This window comes from Stigmatopora nigra, chromosome 14 (assembly GCF_051989575.1).
Source record: "Stigmatopora nigra isolate UIUO_SnigA chromosome 14, RoL_Snig_1.1, whole genome shotgun sequence".
NCBI classification, from domain to species: domain Eukaryota; kingdom Metazoa; phylum Chordata; class Actinopteri; order Syngnathiformes; family Syngnathidae; genus Stigmatopora; species Stigmatopora nigra.
In genome coordinates this window covers 8,455,068-8,480,793 of record NC_135521.1, presented here as the reverse complement: position 1 = coordinate 8,480,793, position 25,726 = coordinate 8,455,068, and the positions used below count along the sequence as shown (strand labels likewise).

At 41.4% G+C, this 25,726-nt stretch overlaps 2 protein-coding genes across 2 annotated transcripts in view; one reads left to right on the top strand and one right to left on the bottom strand.

Annotated features, from left to right (window-relative positions):
* Window positions 1-10,592, bottom strand: part of fat4 (FAT atypical cadherin 4) — a 71,491-nt gene extending 60,899 nt beyond the window's left edge. The window contains exon 1 of the mRNA XM_077732924.1: window positions 5,463-10,592. Within this exon, the coding sequence (XP_077589050.1) occupies window positions 5,463-10,544 (5,082 nt within the window). The 5' untranslated portion in view covers window positions 10,545-10,592. The remainder of the gene's footprint in view (window positions 1-5,462) is intronic.
* Window positions 10,593-16,010: 5,418 nt separating this feature from the next.
* Window positions 16,011-20,355, top strand: LOC144207418 (uncharacterized). The gene is made up of 7 exons (XM_077732887.1): window positions 16,011-16,087; window positions 16,187-16,281; window positions 16,929-17,024; window positions 17,120-18,949; window positions 19,017-19,159; window positions 19,357-19,466; window positions 19,554-20,355. The coding sequence occupies exons 2-7, from the start codon at window positions 16,209-16,211 to the stop codon at window positions 19,687-19,689; spliced, it is 2,388 nt and encodes a 795-aa protein (XP_077589013.1). The 5' UTR covers window positions 16,011-16,087; window positions 16,187-16,208; the 3' UTR covers window positions 19,690-20,355.
* The last annotated feature ends 5,371 nt before the right edge of the window (window positions 20,356-25,726 follow it).

Here is a 25,726-nt window from a genome sequence, read left to right as displayed (position 1 = left end):
AATATACACTGATGTAATTTCTGATCCATAGGATGATACAAAAAGCTGTCTTAAAAAGTTGCTTCTGTTAAGTATCGTATAGGTCTGTGTAGTTTACTTTATTGGAGTTTATTTTTACTATGGTTAATGTATAACAGAAACGTTAAAATATCGCCTATTGAGTCTGAAATGGCTTTCCTATAAAAATGTTGTCACTTATTACCTTCACATTTCAAGTGATGCCAGTTATTAAAGATGCAGGAATGCTCACTTATTTTTATTAAAAAAATGACTGTTTGACCTCTCTGCTTGGAAGAGTTCTGATGGCAAACGACGTTGAACGTTCTTTTATTTTATGTGTGTGTTCTTCATCCAATAGACGTGCTGTTTAAATTTAAACACGATGTCCCTCAGAAGGCTCATATAAGAAGAACTGGAGGAGGACTGATGCAGAAAAAACTGAGCAGGCCTGTGTTGTAATTCACGCTCTAATTGTAGTATTGGGAGCATGTTTTTTGTGTGTGCGCACAGGGTGTAATTCACGCGTTAATCTGGATGCGGCTGTCGCCCCAGTCGAGGCAAAGCATGTGGCGTCCCACTAGGTGGTCGTGTTGGATGAGCGCGCTGAAGGGGAGTGGCACATGTTGGCTATTTTATGAGACAATGACTGTAAAATGAAGATAAACACACGCTCGCTCGTTCGTTCACTGCCAGAAAGACACTCACATTTGACCGCTGGGTGAACTTGGGCAAAAAGGACATGACTTGTTGTTTAAAGGGGGGAATTGGACTTTTTTAATGGCAAATAGTTGGGCTGCAAACCCTACAAATACTATGTCATGAGACATGTTTTTTTAAACTGGTGGGCAAGTGGTTAGCACATTGGGCTTACAGTTCTGGGGTGTTTACATATTCTCTTTGGGATTGTGTGGGTATTTTCTGGGTATTCCAGCGGCCTCCCACATCCCAAAAACATGCAGCATAGGTTGGTTGGACATGTTTATCTTTTGAAAACTTAAACTGCCATTTACAGAATATATATATTTATATATTTTTTAAAGCGACTTGGCAAGCATCTTTAAGTAACTTTCTATTTTGGCAGGCAAAACTAAGCTAATGTTCTTACCGCTCTAGTGAAGTTGTATCCCTCATCTTACAAAGTCAAAGTCAACACGAGGCAAACTGGGGTTAAAATAACACCCACACATGCAGTATACTGCATTGTTCTGCCTGTGTGGCTTTTGATTGTCACGCGTCATTTAATGACTGTAAAAGAGTCGGCTAGTTTTGATGACTTCCAAATTAAGACTCAAGAATTTCAACTAAGCTGGGAACACTTTTTCCTGTGGTCAAAAAAAAAAAAAAACAGGAGGGAGCTTTTTTTCCCACTTTTGTTATTCAGAACAAGAACATTGATATTTGAAAATACTTTCAAAATACCATCACCAAGACATATTAAAATACCCCAAATATATTGTATCATATGTCCTATAGGACCCCGGACATTCCAAATTTAAGCAGGAATGTTTGAGGCACTTATATTGAATCCTAAACAAAGACAAAGTTTGATTAGAGTGTCAAACTTTAAAATACAACACAGTCGACTTATTTGTTTTCACTTTAAAGGGACCTTGAAGCAACAAAATGAATGGAAGAACCATGAAATGACCACAATATAACAAAAAGAAGCCAGCTACCTTTTTTTACACCCCCATAATTCTATGCAGTACAGCCTGCATCTGGCACTAAAACGTTTCCATGCCCCTGTCTCCATCCCTCACACCCATGCAAATACCCACCCCATTTTCCCTTTCTACCCTACAACTCCAACTGTCTCCCTCTTTGCCCCTCGTATCCATCCAAAAAAAGTCCACGTCCATCTATGTTCTTTTTACTCATAAATCTGCCAAGTCAAAGTGCTGCTGGCACAGAACAAAACATAACAAATGCAAGAAAAAAATGCTACTGCTGGATTGTTTATCTACACGGGCAGCGTAAAGAATTAAAAAACAAAAAAAAAGGAAGGCCTCACTGTGTTTACTTTGGAGGCGAACAATGACTTACAGAGCACCAGGGATACGAGCTGATGTGCCACTTGATCAGAATTTGGTTTGGCGAGGGGGTTGAGGAAAAAAAAAAGGAAAAAAAAACATCAGTAGCAGTGCAGCAGGGGGCTTGAAATCAAGGGTAGGAAAATAAGGGAACACTGGAAAACATTCTGGAATCATCATCAGCGGAAATATTTTTTTTAACCGACTATTACTTTTTCTTTGGCTTTTTGAGATGCTTAACTTATTCAGCATCACCTGTTTTCATACAAAGTTTGAACTAAATGTTTCAGACCAACATAATTTTCTTATTATGGCGCAAAGCCACTCTGGCAGCGAACAAAAAAACAAACTTGATAGTTGAATTTCATACTTAATGGGGGGGGGGGGGGGGGGGTGTATTTAACAGAGCCTTTGTATAAATAACATCCTCTTCAAAAAGATTGCCTTGACACTTTCTAATTTTAAGTGATGATGATTCACATATTTTCTTGCAAGGAAATGTGTCAACAACAACACAACAGCGCAGGTATAGTGAAGAGTGTCATCTTGATCCGAAATAATAAAAAATAAAAAGGAATAAGATCCGTTAACCCTCATAAGAGTATGACAAAGCATTCCACAACAATGGGCAAGTGCGCAGCCAAGAAGGCATCCTCCCTGCCAGCAGGAAGCAGCACAAAGACTTAAGTTCAACACTGGATTCCATTCTTCGGAAAAAGTAAATCAAGCGCATAATACATCCAACTTTCTTTCAATCCATGAAACGTGTCATGCACAGATTTCTGACGATAAATCCGAACACACACACACACACACAGAATACGAAAACAAAGCTTCCATAGCAGGTTTAAACAAAGAGGCCAACTTCCCCTCTTGCGACCAATCAATAGACGGAAACGCGACAAGGTCGCAACCCCCGTTGGAGGAAAATACTCCAATACTACTCTTTCTAGGTGCTACCGTATAAACGCTGCATTGGAAAAACATTTATCCAAGTCCTAAGGTTTACACTGCGAAAAAAAAGACAGATTTAAAAAAATCCCAAGCGCATTTCCACATGTGAACTCCTCCGACTTTTTATTAGATCTCACGCTTCTCTTAATGCGACCAGATGAGCCAGGGGAAGGTAAAGTCATCTCTGCGTGGCGGGCGCAGGTGACAAAGTTCAAGCATCTCCAGTTTGAAAGTCTGGAAATGATGTCTCATTAAGAAAGTGAGAGTGTGCGAAGTAGGAAGGCCTGAGGGCGAAAGGAAGAAGGGAACATTTGATATCCCGAAGCGGCCTAGGCTAAATATTCAACACTCAAAGGCTGGATTTACACTGCAGGTCTCAATGCCAAATTTCAATTTGAGCACATTTCACCAAAAGCAAGAATACAAATGAATAAACTCTCACCTCAGAAACATTTCCTCCATAGTTTGGTTGGCCACACTTTTGTAAACATACAATCAATCAATACAATACGATGACAGAGTGTACAGATACAGCTCCTAAAAAAATCTAGAGCTACCATACTTTTCACTCAAAAACTGTTGCGAGATAAATGATCAAAGACATGAAATATGATATCAGGGATGATTTCATTATGCCTTATTTTCATATTTCATGATTTTAGATTTCCTTAAATTTACAGGACGACAAAAAAGCAATTTTTGGTCATTGTTTTTGCTCTTAATTTCTGCTCAACTACAGTCATAAAGAGTCGTACGAAATTTACAATTGTATGCAACTACCTATTTTCGACTACAGCATCCTACTACATATTATTTTTGCTGTACTTATTGTTGTGCCACAAATGTAAGAATGCCCCACCAGGCACATTGCTGTCATTTGCCACCATGCAATTATGGTCAAACAATAAGCGTGCATCATGTTGACAGCTGTTATGAATGTTTTGACTGCCCTCATATCACCAAATACGGTAAATATTAGAACCAGCTGTCATGCTGGAAGCACAATAATAAACACATTGTTAGATTGCTCACAAATGATTCAAAACAGCATTACAACAACAGCCAAGTGAGAATCCTCATATGATTTCTCTTTTGATAATTCTAGTGCACCTAATTTTGTGGACACATTTGCTTTTCATTTGAGGAGAGGTTAAACAAGTGTCTCCGAAAGTGCGTCACGAAGGCAAACATCGGCCCAAAGCTTGGATTTCGCCCTTTTTGCCCTCAGCATCGTCTTAGCCGGGCTTAAGAGGTCATGCAATTTTAATGGTCACTTATTGCCTGTGGAGAAGTTCTCAGTCATATAATGGAACCAGTCGGGACCACCCCACTGCCAAAACAGCCCCCAGGCCCAAACGTAGTACTGGCACACACACACACACACAGACACACACACACACACACACACACACACACACACGTGACACGTACTTATTTCAATAACTCCCTTTTAGACACTTAGTAAAGCCATCCAGCACATTGAACTTTCAACATCAGTGGTGAGCAAAGCTCGGCCCGGGGGCCAAATGCGTCCGTTTCAGCACTTATTAAAATCTGGCAATATACGTTATGTTCTTCTTATTAATCTATTAGTTTTTTAATGGGTGAATTATTGTGTATATTTATAAAATTAAACATATATATGTATAATGAAACACTATAATCGCGTGGAAACAAATTAAAGTAATGCATTTATGTAAAAAAGATATACATGGACATGTATATGTATACATATATACATACATATGTACATCCAATGTACATACATATGCACATACATATATACATACGCATATATACACATAAATACACATTTATACATACACATATATACATGTATACATACACATATATACATATATACATACACATATATACATGTATACATACACATATACATATATACATACACATATATATAGGAACCATTTTATTCCAATTACATTATTGGTTGCTGAATTAAAAATGATGAACAACACATTTCTTGCTTAAAAAAGTGTTGTAATTTTTTATTTAATTTTATTACTCTTATTAGGTACACTTCTTTTCTACTCAATTTTAAATGTGTGCATAGTATCTGTCCATTTCACAGACTGAAACGTGGACCTAATGCACAAAAGTTTGCCCACCCCTTTTGTACTGGCATCTGTTTTCAATCTGTCATATCTCCAGATAAGACTGTACTGAAAGTAACAATGCCTTACAACGAGAACGCCTCAGTGGGGGCACAACATAATGATAGTAAATAAATGGCTGAGCTGTGCGTAAAATTGTGAAGTAATGAGTGGAACAATGCATTACATGGCTCTATTGTCTGTGGTGTCCCTTTGACACCCTCCTCCAATTCTCGTGTGGATCTTGATCTCATTAATATTGGACACAAATGCCAGCACATGAGTTCACGAACTCTCAAAACAAACGGAGCCAATAAAAAATAAGAATATTTCCCAGGATCACAACAGCTTGCGGTGCACTCACCTCGGCACGCTGCGTCCTAGGATGGTCCGCATCGGTCTCGATGGCGTACACATCCACCAAGTAGAGGTCAGAGCCTTTCTCTCTGTCCAGCTCCGCTGCCGTCTGTATGACTCCGCTTCGGCGTCCGATGGTAAAGAGACGTCCGGCCACTTTCCCGCTGCTGCGCACCGCCACGATGAAGTACTCCACTTTCCCGCCGGAGCCTCGTGGGCTGGAGGCGTCCAAGGAGATGACGTTAGTGCCCGCTGGCTGCCCTTCCTTAAGGATGGTGATGTATTTGGGCTGGGTGAAGACGGGACCATCCAAGCCCTGCATGAGGATGGTCATGTCCGTTCTGGATGTCTTGCGCTCGCTGCCGTGGTCAGTGGCCGACACGGTCAGCGTGTACACGAGGCGGGAGGGCACCAGTTGCGACGCCAGGCGGATGTCGCCGCTGTAGCGGTCCATGATAAATGTGTCCGAATCTCCCGCCACCAGCTCATACTCCACTTCCCCATTTTCCCCTTCGTCGGGGTCAAACGCCACAACCGTTGTCAAAATGGAACCGATGACAACGTTGGGTTCGGCCACCAGGGCGTTCTGCGACACAAATGTAGGGATGTTGTCATTGATGTCCGTGACCCATATTGTGACATTTTTAAGGGCGAAACGTCGGAATTCGAAGGGCATGGCTTGGTCAGTGGCCTTCACGGTCAACTCAAACAGGTTGGAAAACTCCCTGTCCACCTCCTTTGTTGTGTAAATGACGCCGGAGATCGGATGGACGCTGAAGTGGTTTCCTCGAGGAACTTGTTGCACAATGGAGTACTCCAGCTGGCCATTGATGTCCGCATCTGTGTCATGAGCCAAGATGGTCATGACCGAGGCTGAAAGGGGCAGATTTTCCGGAATAGATTTGAAGATGTCCCCGGGTGAGAAGATAGGCGGGTTGTCGTTGAAATCCCTCACGTGGATGATCACAGGAATGGAAGAGGAGCGCTGGGGTCTGCCGTTGTCTCTCGCTGTGACGTTGAGCTTGTAAAATGCCTGCGTTTCATAGTCCAGCTTTTTGAAGAGGAAGATGCTTCCCGTGGTGGGACTGATGCTGAAGGTGCCGTGGTTATTTGAAGCCGTGATGCTGTACGTTATGTCGGCATTAGGGCCCGAGTCGGCGTCACTCGCCGTCACAGAGGCCACCAGTTCCCCAATCCTCATGTTTTCCTGCGCGTCCACAGTCAGGGAGGATTTAGGGAACGTAGGGGAGTTGTCATTTTCATCTAGAATGCTAATACTAAGCATACAAGAGGAGGATAAAGGCACAATGCCAGTATCGGTGGCAATTATTTTCAAAGAATAGGAAGACGTTGATTCATAATCCAGCTTGCCAATTAAAGTGATTTGTCCAGAGCTGCCATCAATGGCAAACTGTCCTTCCTCGTTGCCCTCGGCGACATGATACTGAACCAGTCCATTGTTGTTTTCATCAACATCGGAGGCAGAGACACGGAGTAGCTGTGTCATGTTCTGCGCCGACTCGGAGATGGAGGCCTGGTAAATGTCTTTGGTGAATTTGGGAGCGTTGTCATTGATGTCTCGAATGTAAACTTGCACTTTGGCCTGGTCTCTCAAGGGTTTAGGGAGACCCTGGTCGGCTGAGATGACGACAAAGCTGAAGGCGGCGGCGCCTCTTTGTCTCATGAGTGACTCGCGGTCCAATCTCACTGTGCTCGTCAATTCTCCTGTGATGGCGTTCAGCTCAAAGTTGGGCTGTGGAGTCTCAAACGAGTACCTGACATCGCTGTTGGGGCCAAAGTCTTTATCTTCGGCGTGGATCGAGCCGACAACTGAGCCCCTCGTCTGCTCCTCTTCAAATTGAAAGACGTAATTAGTGCTGTTAAACAGGGGCCGGTTGTCGTTGACGTCGTCGAGAATCACGCTGACGTTGATGGTGGCGCTTCGAGGTTCCACGGCGCGGTCTGAGGCCACCACCACTAAGTTGTATCTGTCCTGCAGCTCCCGATCAAGCTCAGCTTTAATGTACAGTTGACCATCCGGGAAAATTCCAAAAATGTCACCCGTGTTGCCACCGGTGATGTCATATGTGATCTCCCCATTGAGGCCCGAGTCTTTGTCGGTGGCTTCTACTGTGAAGAATCGGCTATTGACGGGCTCCGACTCCAGGATGGCCACCTCGTACGATAGCTGGTCAAACACGGGTGAGTTATCATTGACGTCGTAAACACTGACGATAATGACCAAGGTGGAGGTATGTCGGGGGACCCCCATGTCCGAAGCCAAGACCTCGATCTCGTAGGACGTGGAGGTGACCTCGAGAGGCCCAGTCAGTGTAATGAGGCCATGCTTTTCGTGAATGTGGAAAAGACCTCGGGGGTTCTGCTTGAGGCTGTAGACCACCATTCCATTTGCGCTCTCGTCCGGATCCGAGGCCTTGGCTTGAAAGATCACATGACCCGTGCTCCAGTTTTCCACAGCGCTCACATGTTCCACAGAGTGAATAAAATGTGGTGCGTTGTCATTTAAGTCCTTCACTGTGATGTTGACAAAGGCTTCTCCTGTGATCTCACCTGCTCTGGCTACAACTTTCAGGTGATAGAAGCCCTGCTCTTCTCGATCTATCTGGCTTGATGTCATGATTTGACCATCTGAATTGACTTTAAAAAGCCCCCTCTGGTCTCCTGATGTAATCAAGTAGGAAATATTTGAGTTTAAATCTACAGTGGTAGCCGATACTGTCCCTATTGCTGTGCCTGAACGCACATTCTCAAACATGACAAAGCTGTAAACTCTCTGGCTGAAAATTGGGGGGTTATCTTGCGTATCAATTACAGTCACAGTGACAATAGCATGAGTGTGTGAACGCAAGCCGCCACCATCCGCAGCTGTCACCTGCAACTGATAAGTAGTTTTCACTTCTCTGTCTAAAGATGCCAGGGTGGTGATTTTACCCGTGTTACTGTTAATGTGAAATTTAGAGGTGTCACCTGCCGTGATGATGTATTTCACTGTACCATTGCGACCCAAGTCTGGGTCTGTGGCAGAAACGGCGGTGGCATAAGTGCCCGGAGGTTCATTCTCATTCACATTTGCAAAATACTGCACAGGGTAAAAAACAGGCCTGTTGTCATTGATATCCTTCAAGGTGATGTTAATCTTTGCAAAAGAGTGCAAAGGGGTCACGCCCATGTCTGTTGCCTGGATGTGGATCATGTAAGAGTCTTGTTCCTCCCTGTCTAACTGACCGGCAGCGCTCAACCGGCCCGAAACGGAATCCAGACGGAAAAGTTCACGGATGCCTGGCGCAGTCTCAGCGGCAAACGAGAAACGAACGGTCCCGTTGTCGCCTAAGTCGTCGTCGGAGGCCGACAACACGAGTATCTCGGTGCCGGCAGGGGCGTGTTCTACCAGGGAGACATGATAAGTGCTCTGGGTAAATGTGGGCACTTGGTCATTAACATCAGTGATGCTGACGACTAGTTTAGTGTAAGAAATCTTGGGTTGCAAGCCCTGGTCTTTGGCGCTAATGTTCAGCACGACTTGGGATGCAAGTTCCCTGTCCAAAAAAGCAGAGCTGGTAACCAGGCCGCTGTTTTCACTGATGGAAAACCATCCCAAAGTATTTCCAGACACCAGTGAGTAGCGCAAGTTGGCATTTTGCCCAGAGTCACCATCTGTTGCAGACACCCCTTTAATGTAGCTGCCCTTAGGGACGTCTTCGCTAATATCGACCCTGTACAGCGCCTCCTGGAATATTGGCGGGTGGTCGTTGATGTCATTGACGAATATAACAAGACTGGCGAAAGAGGAGCGTGCCACAGGTTTGCCGTTGTCCGACACGGACACCGTTAAGTTGTACGAGGAAATCCGCTCCCTGTCTAACACACTGGCCACTTTGATCAAACTTAAATTGGGGACGGGGGACGTGTGCACCTCAAAATGTCTTTGCTCGTTACCACCCAAGATGGAAACGGAGATGTTACCGTTAGCCGAGGATGAATCCGAATCGGACACGGTGAGAAGGGCCACAACGGTGCCGATTTGCGCATTTTCATCCACGGAAGCAAATCTTGAGGTGGTGGGGAAGTACCTAAACTTCACCACCGGGTCGTTATCGTTGACGTCCAATAGTTTGACGGTGGCCTCGGTTCTCTCGGACAACGACGGAGCCCCGTTGTCCATGGCGTGAATTGTCAGCGAGTACTCCTTCTTAACTTCATAATCCAAACTCTGTTTTATGATAACGGTGCCATCTTTGGGGTCAATTTGAAAAGGACTACCCTCATCTAGAAAGTACCTAATTTCCGCATTGGTCCCGTCATCACGATCGGTCGCCGTAATCTGCAGGACGCTGGAACCCACTGCGGCGTCCTCAAATACACTGGCCTGGTACTGTTCACGCTCAAAAGCAGGGGGATTGTCATTGATGTCCTGGATAGTGACATTGACTTGCAGGTAGCCAAACTTTTTAGGCTCCCCCTTGTCCTCCACTTCGATCAAGAGCTGGTAGAAAGGTATAAGCTCTCTGTCCAGGCCTCCTGTCGAGACCAGGTGCAGAAAAGCGCCCTCGCCACTGGGGTTAACGGTAATATCCAAGCGGAATTTCCTCTGCTGGTTTCCCTTCACTATTCTGTAAGTGGTGTGGTCCACTCCGTTACTCCCGATGTCAGAGTCGGTAGCCGTGTCCAAGATGACCTGCCGACCGCTACTGGCATCCTCCTTGAAAGAAACCACGATAGACGTGTCCGGGAACACCGGTGCGTTGTCGTTAATATCAATAACCACAATCCTGACCTCTGTGGGATAGGTGGGTTGGCTGGAGAGCACCACTACATTGATGACATCGCTCTGTAGAAGCTCCCTGTCCACTAGGGATGAAGTAGAAATCACCCCAGTAGTCCCATTGATGGCAAAAAGTTTGTGGCTCTCACTGAAACGGTACGTAAAGCCATCGCGGGTCTCTATCTGACCCACGTAGGTGCCGGCGGGTTGCTCCTCCAACACGCGGAACTCTTGGCGAACTTGCGTGGACGCCGAGTAGCGCGACAGGGTCCACAGCAGCAGCAGGAGCGAATGAAGCCGCGCCATGGTCAGGTCAGGTCAGCCAGCCCGGTGCAGCTTGATGCATCCACGCTAGAGCATGATAATAGTCCCCCAACTACTTCCCCCACCCCAAAAAAAAAAACTTCTTGCAAAAGTTAACACTGGCTGAAAAAAAACCCCACTTAACTCCAGCAGTGCAGAGCGCTCCTCATCAATGCAGCATCCACGGGAAGGTGAAAAGAAATTCCTTCAAAAAGGTTCCCTGCTCACGTTGATTCTAAAAGAAGGGGTTGTCCAAATGTCAGTCAACCTCTCTGTGCGCAAAAAGTGGATCCGGGCAAGCGAGGAACGATGCGCAGCTGAGAAGCGATGAGAATAACGGTCCACTGGGCGCGCGCACTTTACATTGCGCCGCTACTCGGCAAAGTCTCTTTCCAAAAAGTTAGAACAAAGCTGGACTCGGGGCTCCCTCCCTCTCTGGATCCCATTGGACGGGGCTAAGCAAGCTCGCACCGCCTCCGTCACTTTCCATTGTCGCACGCACGCGCGCACGCGTGCACACACGCTTCCCGTTTGTATATAAGCCGCCAGTCATGCTTCATGCACATTATTGTAGTTTATATGTCATACAGGTCAGGAATGTGCTTAACAAGTGTCATCTTCCCTCTACAAAAGTATAACATTAGCAAATTTGAAAAAAAAATCCCACTCTTTTGGCATCCATTAACTAGTTAAACCAAGAATTGAAACTTATGACGTGAAACACGTTTGTTTTTGAAGATTAACTGTAAATAAATCACTTGAGGAAAATGTACTTGATTTAAAACATTGTTAACTCTTTCAGACAGCTATTTAAAAGTTACCACTTAAGAGTTGAACAACTATTTTCGCAAAAATGACAATAATGACCTTTGACGTGGCAATTGATTCTTTGTTTTCAATAAAAATGTAAATATTAGCAGTGTGCATTATAAAGACATTTTTAACTATTGTACCTTCCATGTTATCATAAATTCATTTTAAAAAAATATTACATACTGTTAATAAATACTAATAATCAAAATTATTGTATATACACACTCACACATACATTGGTTATGGCCCTATGCAATGATTTAAAGTTGATTTGTTTTCATAATATTGAACTCATTGGCTGCTATTGACAGTGTGAGACGTCCAATTCATTTTGACGGCATTTGGATTTGTGTATCAGTGTGCTATCAGTGGCAGCCAATGACTAAATCACAGTTGTGTTAGGCTTTAAAAACAATCCTATTCACTGCAACGTTAAAGTATTTCCTTGGAAAAAAACATATTGATTATCAAAGTCCTTTTTTTCAACAAGCCAGTGAAGTTTCAGATAGAATTGGCGAGATCATTCTTTCAAATGTGAGTAAGTAACTACATCTAGCGGCCAAACAGTGCTACAGCATAAAATACAGAAATAAAACATCCAATTCAATTGAATTAAACAACCAACCCATTTAGATTTATCTCGAATTGGGAATTGCAATCCAATGTCACAATTACATTACATCATGTAAATTAAACCTGATGTGAAATTGATGTAAATTCAACCAACTACAGAAGCATTTATGTATATGGAAATTCCTCATTATCCCTATACAGACCCTGAGCATCATATGCAACTATTTTGAAAAAGGTCAAGTACTATTGAAAATTCCATGGAATGAAATTCATATTCAACTTCCATTCATTCCACTTATGTTCACAAGGGCCGCAGGGGGCCTGGAGCCAATCCCAGCAAAATAGCGGGGTACACCTGGAGTAGATTGCCAGCCAATCGCATGCCAAGGGAAACAAACAATCATTTATGTATAAACTAACACCTAGAGCCAATATGGACGGATCAATCAGACTACCCTATAAAATGACGTGGTAGGAAACCAGAGTACAATTCCACACAGGTACGGGCAGAACATGCAAACTCCACACAGGAAGTTTCGGACCCAGCCAGGATTAAACCCTCGAGGGGAAAATCCGCAGAGGCACGGGATGTAATTTGCAAACATTACACAGGAAGGCCGGAGCCAGGGATTAAAACCTTGATCCCAAAGCTGTGAGGCAGACATTTCCTACCCAGTGTAACTATCCAGGTTGATATATTCCCTTCTTTATATTCTGTATAATAAATGCTCTTAAATTATTTCTTTTGAAACATTGAATCATGAATAAAATACTTAGTTTTTTTATACAAATGATGTAGCTGCCATTAGATATTAATTTTAACTTACATAGAGTACATTTGCATGTTATATGTCATCTACTCTAGGTGGGGAAAAAAAACAGCAAATGTATTTTAAAAACCTATCAACAGATGTCAGTGTTGTCTTACTTTTAAATTTCTACCGTTAGGGTCAAGTTCATGTTATTTAGCACATAATAATAACGTGGACAAATCTAAGAAATCAAGGTCATTAAAGAAAAATTATGGAATTGCATTGAAAAATTGCATTGAAGGTGTTTAGTAGTGTTCCATATTTTGGAGTGTCCTAATATTCAGGACATTTTTTTGTTCTCAAAGCAGAAATCAATGCACCTTCTCTGGTTTACAGATTATGAAGTGCTTTCTTTCAGGGCTTGTTCTCACTGACAAAGTGTGTGTCCCTGTTTGTGTGTTAGCATTGAATTAATCTTCTCCCAAAAAGGCACAAAAGCAATTTTGTGGCATTACGATTTTTAGCTTTGGACTTGAATACATGTAGTACAATAGTAGGAGCTTTCAAAGAGGATTATCAAATCAATATATGGTGACTTTGTAATGGTGGCAGGCAATATAAAAGGGTGCTGTTCTTTTTTTATTTCTTCAATAACACTTGGTGCATACTTCCTTGAAGATACAGATGAACAGAAAAGGCAGACTGAGGTAAAAGTGCTTAGTCTAATCTATATCAGCCACATGCAGACTGGCAAAAGGAGGGACTGACAAACAAACAAACAAGTGTGAATGGATAAAAGATTCAACACACTGCCTAACCAAAAGAAAAAAAATAAATAACAGGTAAATTGCTTACTGGAAGGTAGACGGAAAGAAAGATTGATGGATGAATTTTTAAATATAGCTACCAGAAGATAAGCGGCAACAAAACATAATTAAATGAACTACCTGATTGACAGCTACAAATGGAAAGAAATCTGAACTTTGAAAAGCAAAAAGTCCAACAATAGACAAAGTAACAGAGGCCCAATACAAAGCATTGCTTTGTAGGCATCATTAAAAATATACTACAGCGTTTCTGCTTTGAATTGTAAGAATAATCCCCAAAGGTTTGAAGGAGGTCCTTTACAAGAAGCCTCTGAGGACACTCAACAGAAATACAAATAGAGTATGAAAACAATAGTTAGTAAGTGTGTAAATAATCATATGGTATCTATATAATGAGCCATCCCATTTTTAACATCCCATGCTCTGCTACCATTACCAGGGGGATCCATGTCATGTTTGTCAAGATAATAGCAGTGAAAGTGCAAGCGGCGTGCTATGGAATATATGTGTAAAAGAAAATCCCTGACTGGGGGCCAAAAGAACCCTTCAACCTCACAATTAGACTCCCTCAATCCAGCGATCACGTGTCAGGAATGGTAAGTAGAGGTGCCGACGAATCCCCGGGGCACATATTAAGTCAAACTCAACATAAGATGCATTTACGCTATCCAATCCTTTGTTGACTGTGAAACGCCTGAAGGGAGCATAAATAAGAAGCTGCACTCGGACATAGGCCTCGAGCTACGTTTAGAAAAAGCCTTCTACCGGTGACATGGATGCTTTGAAGCAAAACCTCTATCTCCTCCTTATGAGCGCTGATAGAAAATCTAAAGCCAGGTCCACGTGGGTTAGATGGAATGGGTTTTTTTTTAGCCGTTTTACTGAGGTCATGAGTTGTGCAGTTTCCGACCCCGAACTAATCTGTGCAGCATGCTATGCGGTGAGATTTCCACCATGGAACGTAGTGGCTCACGTCTTTGTTGCTGAGTCTTTAATTCAACATTAAATCCAGAGGAGACCATGTGGTACTTGCTACTTTATTTCTTCCACTGAATAGCTTTGGCGATACTAGACGTCCAATCCAATGGGAGAGATTTGACAGCAACAACAACCCCCAAAAAAAACCCGACAGTTTGTGCCCGAGGCGTACATAGAGGGTCATAAATTCACTTTTATCGCTTTTCAACTGGGATGAATGTCCCTTTTTGCGAAGCCGTGAAAGGTATTAGGTATCCTGCACCATTTGAACATTGCTCATACGGTATTTATGCTGCCAAGATGGTGAGATCGTGTTCCATCTTTTGTTTTCCGACACATTCTGATTGGTGCAGCATGCTGAGCTGATGCAGGAAATGTGATGTCAGCACTTTTGCATGCTCGTAACAAACCGTGTCGGTCCTTTGTGAAGTTGACGTAAATGTCAAGGACGCGGTACAGACGTTTTTACAGTCGAAATCATCAATGAATCAAGTAAGGGAAATCTTGTGTAAGACGTCTGTAACCGCCAGCAAGCGGAGGGAAAAAATACTCACAATATATGTTAAGCTATATCATTTTTGCATGGTATAGATTTTGGCTATTTCCAGATTTTCTTGTGATTTTCTTATCTAATCATCAGCTTTCCACTTTGACTCATCACAAAAGGACCATAATACCGCAAACTACTGTATTTAACCACTTCAATAAATTACCGATCTTGGCAAATGTTTGAATTTGTGTTCTCGCCCTCCAACAAGATCTACTTCAGGGCCGTTTGTAGGGGGAAAAGCCTTTAGGCTGGCAGCCAAAACAGTCAGTGGCCACTCTATGAAATGAATCATCGAACGCTGCGCTGTGGTCCTTGTCAATGTGTTTTGGGATAATTAAAGGAGAAACTATGGGTGGTGTTTGGGCCAAAACATGATCACATACTCGTAGAATGACAGCCTCCATGATGAGCCGGAGATTAGCCTTTGAACTCCTCAGGGCCTCCTGCTAGTGCGCCAGATGGAGCACCTGGTTAAGTGAACCAAGACTTTCTCCTAAGTTACTGCTGTCATTTAGCTACATGACAGCCTGTCATCTAAATTAACCAAATCTATCGTATTCCTGGTTGAATCTCCATAAAAGTTGGAAATTTGTTTTTGTAAAGAGCATCAAATGAGTTATATTTGAAAATCCAGAGTTAAGTCTTTGCTGAGGAAGGAGTAAAAACTAAAATGCTTTCAGGTGAGAAAATTCGAGAAGATGATTCCAGTTAAATGAAACAAAAACTATTCTTTCTGTGGAAATTGAATGAGTTGGCACATTTGACTTTTTGGAATAAGGTTGCACTTTCTGACTTTCTGACCGCAAAAGAGAAGGGAAAGTCCAGATGAACATTTGATTAAGTCAAGAAGGGGAAAAGAAAGTCAACAGCTTCCCCAAAAAAAAAAGATGACCATAAGTCAGTGAACTCTAATAACATGGAGTGAAATATTAACTGTCATACAGTGTGGACATTTACAACCAATCAGAGTTAACATTAAGGTTCATCTGATATGAAAAAGGTATGAAAGCAGAACCTCTCCATCATTTACATTTGTTTTTCAACAGAGCCAAGGTAAGGACTTCTTTTATGGCTTTGTCACAGTAACCTGGCATGATTTAGAAATGATACAATAATTTAGAAAATATCTCAAATATTCTCTTTCTGAACTAGGGGGCGAAACATATGGATAAACATGGATTCCATGGAACTTGAAGACTGCGGCTACTTCAAGGGGAAAATTACACTGAATGAGTTGGCTCCTGAAGGTAATGTATAATAATAATAATAATCACAACAATATGATAAAATAATTAAAACCAAGAGTCAACTGGCCTCAATAATGCTAAGTTATAAAACATCTGCATTCCTTCCATTATTTTGAAATACAGGTCAGTGGTTTATTTATTCTTTTAGTGATATATTTTTTCAATAAGTTAAGGATATTGCAAAAAGTCAATGGATCACTGTCCACGTTTGTTTTAAAGTCATGGTTCACGTCACATAGTACAGTGAGGGGACGTTAAAACGCCATGTGCTTTACTGCAAATGTTTACATACTAGAGCTCATGCGTAATAAGTGTAGTCTGGCTGTGAGTTAGACATATAGATAGAATGTCAGCAATCTCCCTTCAAAAAGACGGACAACTTGTGCTCTTGTGACTATTTAAAATAAGAATCAGAATTCTACATGCTGGCCAAGTAGGTTAGAAACACAAATGGTTTTCATTTTTCAGTTTCAGCCCACCCAAAGAACAAGAAAAAGAGTGTAGAAAATGTACGCAGCTTTGGCTTTTAAAAAATATTCATTTTCAATAAATGTTAACATTATGAAAGTACAACAGTACAATCAAATTAGGAATTAATCATTCCAGGTTGTTAGAAACTGACAATGTTTTCTTTTTCATTTGTTTAGTGAATTTTCAACAAAGAAAATCCAGACTTGTCACTGTGTGTCTTGGTTTGCTGTGCGCAGTATTTCTGGCTGGAAACATTGGACAATTCATCTTCTGTATGTCACAATAAAAGCTTGTTAGCGTGACTATTTGACATGCTGTTGCGTGAGTTTTTGTCAGCCATTTCATCACTTTGATTTTATTTTCACAGATGAACTTTTGCCTCGTTTTTCAATGGAGGACAAGGCTAATTCTGACCATTTGACTCAAGAGAATGGCCAATATCTCCATCACAAATTCGACCAAGCGGAGCAAAACCAACTTGAGGTTGCTTTGTATAACATGACGAGGGACAAAACCCTGTTGCATACGAGCTACAATTCTCTGGTGACGGAGAGAGATCAACTGCTTGGCAACGAAACGGCTTTGACTACCCAACTTGACAAGTTGAGGGCCAACTCCGAGACTGTGAAACAACAGAATGATCAGTTACAAACCAATTACAGCCTTCTAATTGGAGAGCACATTTCACTACAAACCCTAAATAGTGCACTGGGCAAAGACAAAGACCAATTACGGGTTAGTTATGAGTCCATTGTTAAAGAAAAGGACCAATTACAGACCAAGTACAATGACCTTGTTAAAGAACAAGAGCAACTCCAAGTCCATAAAACTTTGGCAGTTTCTGAAAGTGATGAGTTCAAGACTCGTCTAAACAATCTGGAAAATGAGAAAGACCAGTTAGAGTATTCTTACTCTTCATTGAAGAATGAGAAAGACCTGTTACAGGCCAATTTGGAGTCCCTTGTAAGAGACAAACAACAGTTACAGACCAGTTATGATTCACTCCTTAAAGAGAAAGAACAACTTCGAATGAATCAAAGCACCGAGTTTGCCGAGTTTGAAGCACATTTTCTAATTCTGAAAACTGAGAAAGAACACTTGCAACACAATTACACTTCACTGAAAAACCAGGTGGACCACTTACAAGCCCGTTACGATACCCTTGTTAAAGAGAAAGAGAAGCTTGGGAGCAAATACGATTCCCTCGTGGAGGAGAAAAGGCTTCTGCTATCTAGTAAAACCAATGTGGCTACAGAAAGAGATAAGTGCAAGTCTAGTTTTGAAAATCTTGAAATTGAGAAAGACCTGTTGCAACGAAATATCTCTTCACTGTGGAAGGACAAAGACCGGCTACAGCTCAGATTGGAGTCCTTCTCTAAAGAGAAAGAACAGCTTCAAAATAGTAAATCAACCTTGGCTGCTGAAAAAGACGCATTCAGGTCCCGCTTCAACAGTTTGAAAACTGAGAAAGAACAGTTAGATCATGATTATGCCTTACTAAGACAACAGAAAGACCACTTGCAGGTTAGTCTACAGAGCAGCATCGATTCGCTCAGTAAAGAGCAAAAGCTTCTTCTTGAAAGTAAAGCAACCTTGTCAAATGAACGAGATCAGTGCAGGTCCAGTCTCAACAATATGGGGAACGAGAAAAAACAGTTACAACACAATAGCTCTTTACTAAGAAGCGAGATGGACCAGTTACAAGCTCGTTACAATTCTCTTGATAGAAACACAAAGCTTCTCTCAACAGCTAAAGCCAGTTTGTTAAATGAAAGAGAACAATGCAAGTCCCGCTTTGACATTCTAAGAAATGAGAAAAATCAGCTACAACTGAGTTTTTCTTCACTTAGCAGCGAGAAAGCTCAGTTACAGAACCAACATGCCTCACTCATCCAAGAGAAAGTGCTAACTATAACTCAATTGACTACTGAAAGAGATAGGCTCAAGTCCCTCTATAGCAATATTGAAAATGAGAGAAACAATTTGCAGACCAATTACACTTTGCTAGAGGCTGAAAAAACCCTTCTTGAAAGAAGGCACTTTTTGATGCGTCTAATGTGTCTACGTCCGACAAAGAATAACGACTGTGACACACTACGGATGGACTACGAACAGCTGCAAAGAAATCAGAGCAGCCTTGAAACACTAACGTACGATCTGCAGCAGAATTTGGACAAGATGACCACAAAGCTAAAAGGTAAGACTACGGCAGACAAAAGTCCAGTTACGTCACCAATCTCCTCGTTTTGATGCTTTTTGTGTAGGTATGAGCTGTAAGGCCGGATGGCGGAAGTTTGAAACCAACTGCTACTTTGTATCGAGCTTGAAGCGGAATTGGGGAGACAGCAGACAAGACTGCATCAATAAGGGAGCCGACTTGGTCATCATAAACAGCAAGTCGGAAGAGGTGGGACTGACAAACTCGCGAATGAGATGACAATTGGCATAACCAGTGCAAAACTAGTACTCTTAGAGAATCAAAGTCATTCTAACAGTGAAATTACAGTCTCATTTATCCCAGATTATTTCAGGGAGTATTCAGTTTGTAGCCCCACTCCTAACAAAAAGAGAAATTTAATGTGAGATTGTGGTCTTCACAAACAGGTATTCCTGAACGGTTTGTTGGGCTCTGGCAAACATGCGTGGATCGGCATGAGTGACCATGTGAATGAGGGAACCTGGATGTGGGTGGATGGGACTCCCGTCATCACAGAGTAAGATCGTCATTTTTTTTTAAAGCCAAAACATCAGATGATTGTTTTGTTAATGTTAAATATTTTGCGGGTTTGTTTTAACTACAGCTTCTGGCAGAGGGGGCAACCAAATAACCTCCGTAACCAGGACTGCGGTGAAATACAAAATAAACACATTGTATTGTATGGAACTTGGAACGACGACGACTGTTCCCTTCGACAACAATGGATTTGTGAAGATTGATCGCAATTGTGCCTTTAAAAAAAAAATGAACAAAAGCACGTATTCTTTATATTCATCACTGGTGATTATGTGCTAACCTCTCTCATTTTTTAAATCTTTAACTTTTTTTCAGCCCAAATTTTGAATGCTGCTATTCACTGACTGATACATTTTGATATTTGGGTCTTAGAAACAATAATTGTGAATGCATTTGTGAGAATATATTAAAGTTTTCAGCTCTAAGAATGACTGAAAATGAAAGAATAAAAAAAAAACAATGGTTTATAATCCTTTTTTTCCAACGTATATTTTGTCAGGGCTGAAAAAAAGAACCGTTGTGACGATGAACTGTTCATCTGTGTGTCACGGATGTTGGGTGTAGCATCAAGTATCCACAAACAACTATGTGGGCGTCCCATTCCTAATTTAGGAAGCAATGCTATGTTCGTCTGAGGGGAAAGTCTCACTCTGTATTAAATTACCAAATCCAGCTGCAGCGTCGACGGGGTCACGTTGCGATGAGATCAATTATGGTGATGTGAAGGGGCGTAATTAGTGGTGTTGTTTTAGAAGGTGCCATTTAAACACGTTGCCAATGTTCATCAGGCTGTCAGTCAAAAGTACACATTTTATCGCCCGAGATGGAAAATGAAAAGCAGATGCCAAATATTGTTTTATATTCAGAAGTTAAGAGACTAGAAAAAAAAAATGAAATGAAAACTGTTATGAATCATGCTTCCTCATTTCTAACCCATCAGCTTAGTCAGTTGCTTTGCATATATGACCTCTTACTGAAGTTTTAAAAAGATAAAAAAGAGGAAAATTGCTCAAATCAGCAAGAGTCAACTTACTCCATGAAAATTCAATGACTTTCGAATCTGCAGGCAAGAAAAGAGAGCTTAAATTGCATACATTTATAAGACAACGGATCGGTCCGTGCCGATGCTATGGGATCTTCATTTAGTCAAAACAAACAAGCCAAACAAGTGATAAGAGGGGGAGATGCCCATGGCTGATGCAGCAGACTGCCACTTAACTGAGGCAAGAGTTTAGAACAGCTTTTACACTTCATGCCGTTGCTATTGGAAATATTGACCTTCTTGTGGATCCTAAAGCTGGGTTTATAAAGGGAACTTTACAAATTACACAACTCTGGTCAATAGTCCTTTAATGCAGCAATTGTGCAATCTCTTTTTAAAATTGGTCAACCTTAAAGATGCACTACATTCTCAAATCTGCCACAAAAGCTCACATTTTAAACTTATACAAATCTCAAGTGCAGCACTAAGTTATGACAAAAATGTGTGTAAGAAAAAAAACACTCGTAGGGCGTAAATATTAATGATAAATATAATATAAGAATAGATGAAAACAGTAAGCTGTGCTAGGGATTAATGTTCCTCTAAACAGATGTTGGAGAGCAGAACAGTAAAAAAAAATGAAGCCTGATCTCTAACAACGAGGGAGAGATGATGGACGTCCGTATTCATAATTTTTTGTCGAAGCGGTCCAACTTTGGACAGATTTTTCCATTGGAGCTCGTTTTTGGAGCTTTTGTCCCACTCATTTTCCACCACACACACGCTCATGTTTCACGTCAAACTGCAGAAAATCATTCCAAGGCTTAAAGTTGTCTAAAGAGCTGAGGATTTTAGTGCCCGATCGGATCTTTGACATATTCAAAGACTAAAAAGTTGTGTTTTCACATTCTGCGGAATGATTCTCCCAAATTTAAGCTGAATGAACTATAGATAAGGGACGGCTTGCAAAAATATGCATTCAAAAATGTTAAAATATCATCCTAAAAGGCATACTCCGCATTAACAACATTTGACGGACACAAATGCAAACAAAAATGGATACATTTAAACATCGAAGTTAAATGGATTGATCTATAATCTCATGTTCATTTAAAAAGGGATGAAAATACTTCCAAAGTTGAGTGGTTTACTATAGTGAATGTTGAAGGAACTACTTTTGAGTTCTGCTTTGTTGAATCTGGCACCACGACACAACGTCTCAAATCTGTGCTTACTCCAACGTGAGCCTAAAATTCCAACTGCAAACCTCAGAACTGTGAAGCAAACATAATAACCGCTAAGGCAATGTCCTGCCATGTATTAAGTGAATCTCTCAATGTCTCATCTCTAACGGTGATTCTCTACTGGCTGAGGAAGCCTTTACACATTAGATTTACAGTCCATTTATTACTAACTTGATTTAACTTGGGTTTTGTGATAATCCTTTTAAACTCATACATTGGACGTAATTGTAAAATACGGCCCACATAGTTCTCAGCCCATCTCCTCTCACCGTATGCTTTCCATTCTGTCTTTCTCACTACCGTTTGTGGTTACTTAACTACACACGTCATGTTTGAAGAAATAACAAGTCTCAAAATGGTAATGCGTTAAAGAATATACAGGACTCAGATGGCTTTTTTTTTCCTGACTGAGAAGAAGCCTCGTTTTGACAACCATCGTGACGAGTTAAGTGGACACGAAGGCCAGCCAGATTGGTTTCAATTTCTTCTGACGCACATGGCAAGTCACTAGACCCCGATGTCTTGGTATGTTTCCATTCAGCCGCACCGAGCAGATTAGTCAACGGATGCAGAATTGCTACTAAAGAGGAACTCTAGCAAGGAAATGGGGACTTGTTTTACCATCATGAAGTACAGTAATACTTTTTGTGTCTTTCACCTCAGGTTTGTGGCAGTCAATCAGTTTATTGTTACCTTGAGATTTCTTACTTTGGTGTTTGCTGTTTATGAAACCTATAAAGTAGTCTGTACAAACAATTGAAAAAAATATTCTTTCCATAAAATGTCGTTTCTTAACCTGACAGCGGCATCTTTTCTCCTGTCAAAAAGTTGCACTCTTAATAACCTCCTCCTCAGAATCATTGTGTTCCGCTATACAGATTCTGGTGCGTTTTTTTTGTTAACGCTGATTTCCACATGTCAGCCATGCTGATATTTTGAAAAATGTTATTCCTTCGTATGCTTTTTCTCCTCCGACTCATTCACACTGACGGCAATATTAAACAGTTTACTTGGCAATAGATGATGTTTTGTTATGCTATTCGACAGCGAGAAGAAGGCGGCGAGGATGAGACCGAGAAATGAGCACCAAGACAAATTTGCGAACGTGGCCTAGAAAACACTCAATCAGTCGGGCGAGATACAACCGCTTCCAATTTTTTTAGGAACCCAAACAGACGCACTATGTCTGGCATGTAAAGATGTTTTCACCACATTGCCTGTTCCAATTGCCCCAATTTAAGTTATCTAAATCAAGAAAAAGGCCAAAACATACACCACACACGGGGCCTACAGTTTGCTAAGTTTTTAAAATACGTCATATAAAAAAGTGACTCAAAAATGTCTTCAATTCCACAGGATAATAGTACAAGGTATTATTGTGATGTGGTCACTACAGTGATAAATTGTCACATCCTGATGTAAAACTTACTTGGGATATGTCATAAAAATAGTACTCTAAGTAACTATGTTTAAAAACTATCAAAACAAATCCACAAAGCAATGTTGCCACCAAGCACAATTAACTTTAGTTAGTTAACAAGACCTCCGAATCGAGCCATCATCGCCAAAAAGTTGCTATTCACGTTCATTTTAAGTCCAACACTGAATGAAGCATCCCATTTTCACTTTGACAGAATCATATTTCCAGCACTAATTCCTTGCCAATGGTTGGGTCGAAAAACTGCACATCTGACCAACTGTTTCAGCCAAACCGACTATCCACTGTGTCAAACCAAGCATGAATATGCCTATCATTATCGTTAAAACCACTGAACACCTCGGAACTTGATGCTGACCCATGCGGACATAAAGGGAATTTCGATACCAAGTAACTGAGAGCCATTTATCTCACTGCATTCAAACCATATTCATTGACTATTGGCTGCGGAAGGCTCGACCACAGCCATAATCACTCGCTTTCACGGGAAATGGACACATTTGGCGCATCAGCATCTGTAGATTTATCGATGTTTTGACGACACCACCGCCTGGCTTTCAGGGAAAAGATGCACCTGTCGCAGGAGCTCCGACAGCTTGCTGCATCCTGCTACCAGCAGGCCAATGACACACTTGACTTCCAGTCTATGGTAGGATGACGGCCTGAGGGAGGATTCTCAGTGCTCATGATGCTCTACTTAAACAGTGTTTCACTGACCTAATTTGTACTTTCAGGAGAAAAAAATGGTTGACTGCAGAAGCTTTGCTATTTCCAGTAAACTGCCAATTAGAATCATTCATTCATTCTTCTCCCATACCGCTCATCCTCAAAAGGGTTGCTGAAGCCTAACATCGAGTGAAAGGCAGACTACAGCCTAGACTGGTCGCCAGTCAGTCGTAGGTCACAGAGAGAGACAAACAACCACTCACACTGCCACCAAGTGTGAATCGAACCCAGACTGCTTGCACCAAAATCAGGCGGAAGAACCACTGGACATCCAGTTGGAATTCAACATAGTGTATTTTAAAGAAAAAAATATCCACATTTGCAGTGTGTAATTTTGTTAAATTTTCACAAAATATATGTGAACTTATCAGGAAGCATTTAGATACATATTTCAGAGGGTTAACTAAAAGATTAGGTAAAAAGAGGCCATTTAAGAGGGAATTGAGGCCATTGTCATAGCAACTACAAGAGCATAAACACCATGTCACCTAAGGAAACGTCTGAATTTGCACATTGAACATTGACAGCCCTCCTAACACTACCCCCATCTTGTTCGGAGAGGTTCACAAGCCATATGTCCTGATTTTGCCTCATACATACACACACACACACACACCAGCAGATGGTGTTCGGGAAGTGGCAATTCCTCCATGATTTCCATCTCAATCGTTAAACCTTTTCCACAGGGGAAAATTGTCAGACGTGTATTGAGGGTTTCAACCTATCAATACACAATGACATTTTATGACAAAACATTGATTGAAACATATTCATGAATGCCAATAAGTGTGATTGTACTGTAGTTGGCACACAAAAATGCAACACCCAAGTGAGGATCAGGACCAATTGACTAATTCTGATGAATGTTAGCAAAGGCCCATTTATTTGCCATTGGGTGCATTGTGCGTAAATCTCACCGATCAACATCAGCAAAGGATAAAATTGATGGATACTTGGAAAGATGATTCAGTGCGATTATTGTGCGGTATCTACAGATAGATTTCACTGATCAAAGAAGCAAATTCTGGATTGTTAGCTGTCTCACAAGGATTCTGTGGTAGCCTGCACATGTGGTGTGTTAAACCATTCACTGTCAGCCGTTTCCAAAGCAACCAAACACATATTTCCAGCCATTTTGGAGCATTCTAATGGATTTTCCAAAACCAACAGACTTTTATATTCTATAATTATATATATATATATACACACACACAGTTTACCAAATGAAAGAATAGACTCCCTTCTATCCTTTCATTTATTAATTTTTTGTTGTCTATCGTGACCTCACATAACTTAACTCTTTGGTTGCCATTGACATTACCCTCAGTTGAAATTGACATCAGTAGATATATTAAATATGAATTTTACCACCCTAACATTGACTAGGTCACCTAAGCTGGCATTCAATCATTTAAGCAAATATAACTTTCTAATATGTATCCACTGTAGTGACCACTGTCACTGAATAAGTTAAAAAATACGTCTTTACCAGAGGATACTGGGTCAAAATAAATTCTAGATAGCATCAACAACTCTGCTTCGACAAACAATTTGGGCAGACCCGATAAATTGGCCCCGTGTTTCTTTTGTATGACTTAAATGTAGCGCAAAACCAAGCATTATGATGCGATTGCACGGCACCTGTACGCCGAACACTTAACCGTCTTTCCACCCCCACGGTGGTCGTTAAGCCACCAAATTGGGGGAGAAAAATTAACAGCCTCAGCATAGTGTGCAGTGAACTTTGACCCCCTCCTGCCAGGGCACGCTTGAGTACGTGTGTATGGGGGGGGGATATGTGTGTGACAGCATTAGGGGTTAAGCAAAGAATGCATGAAGGCTGCTGCTAT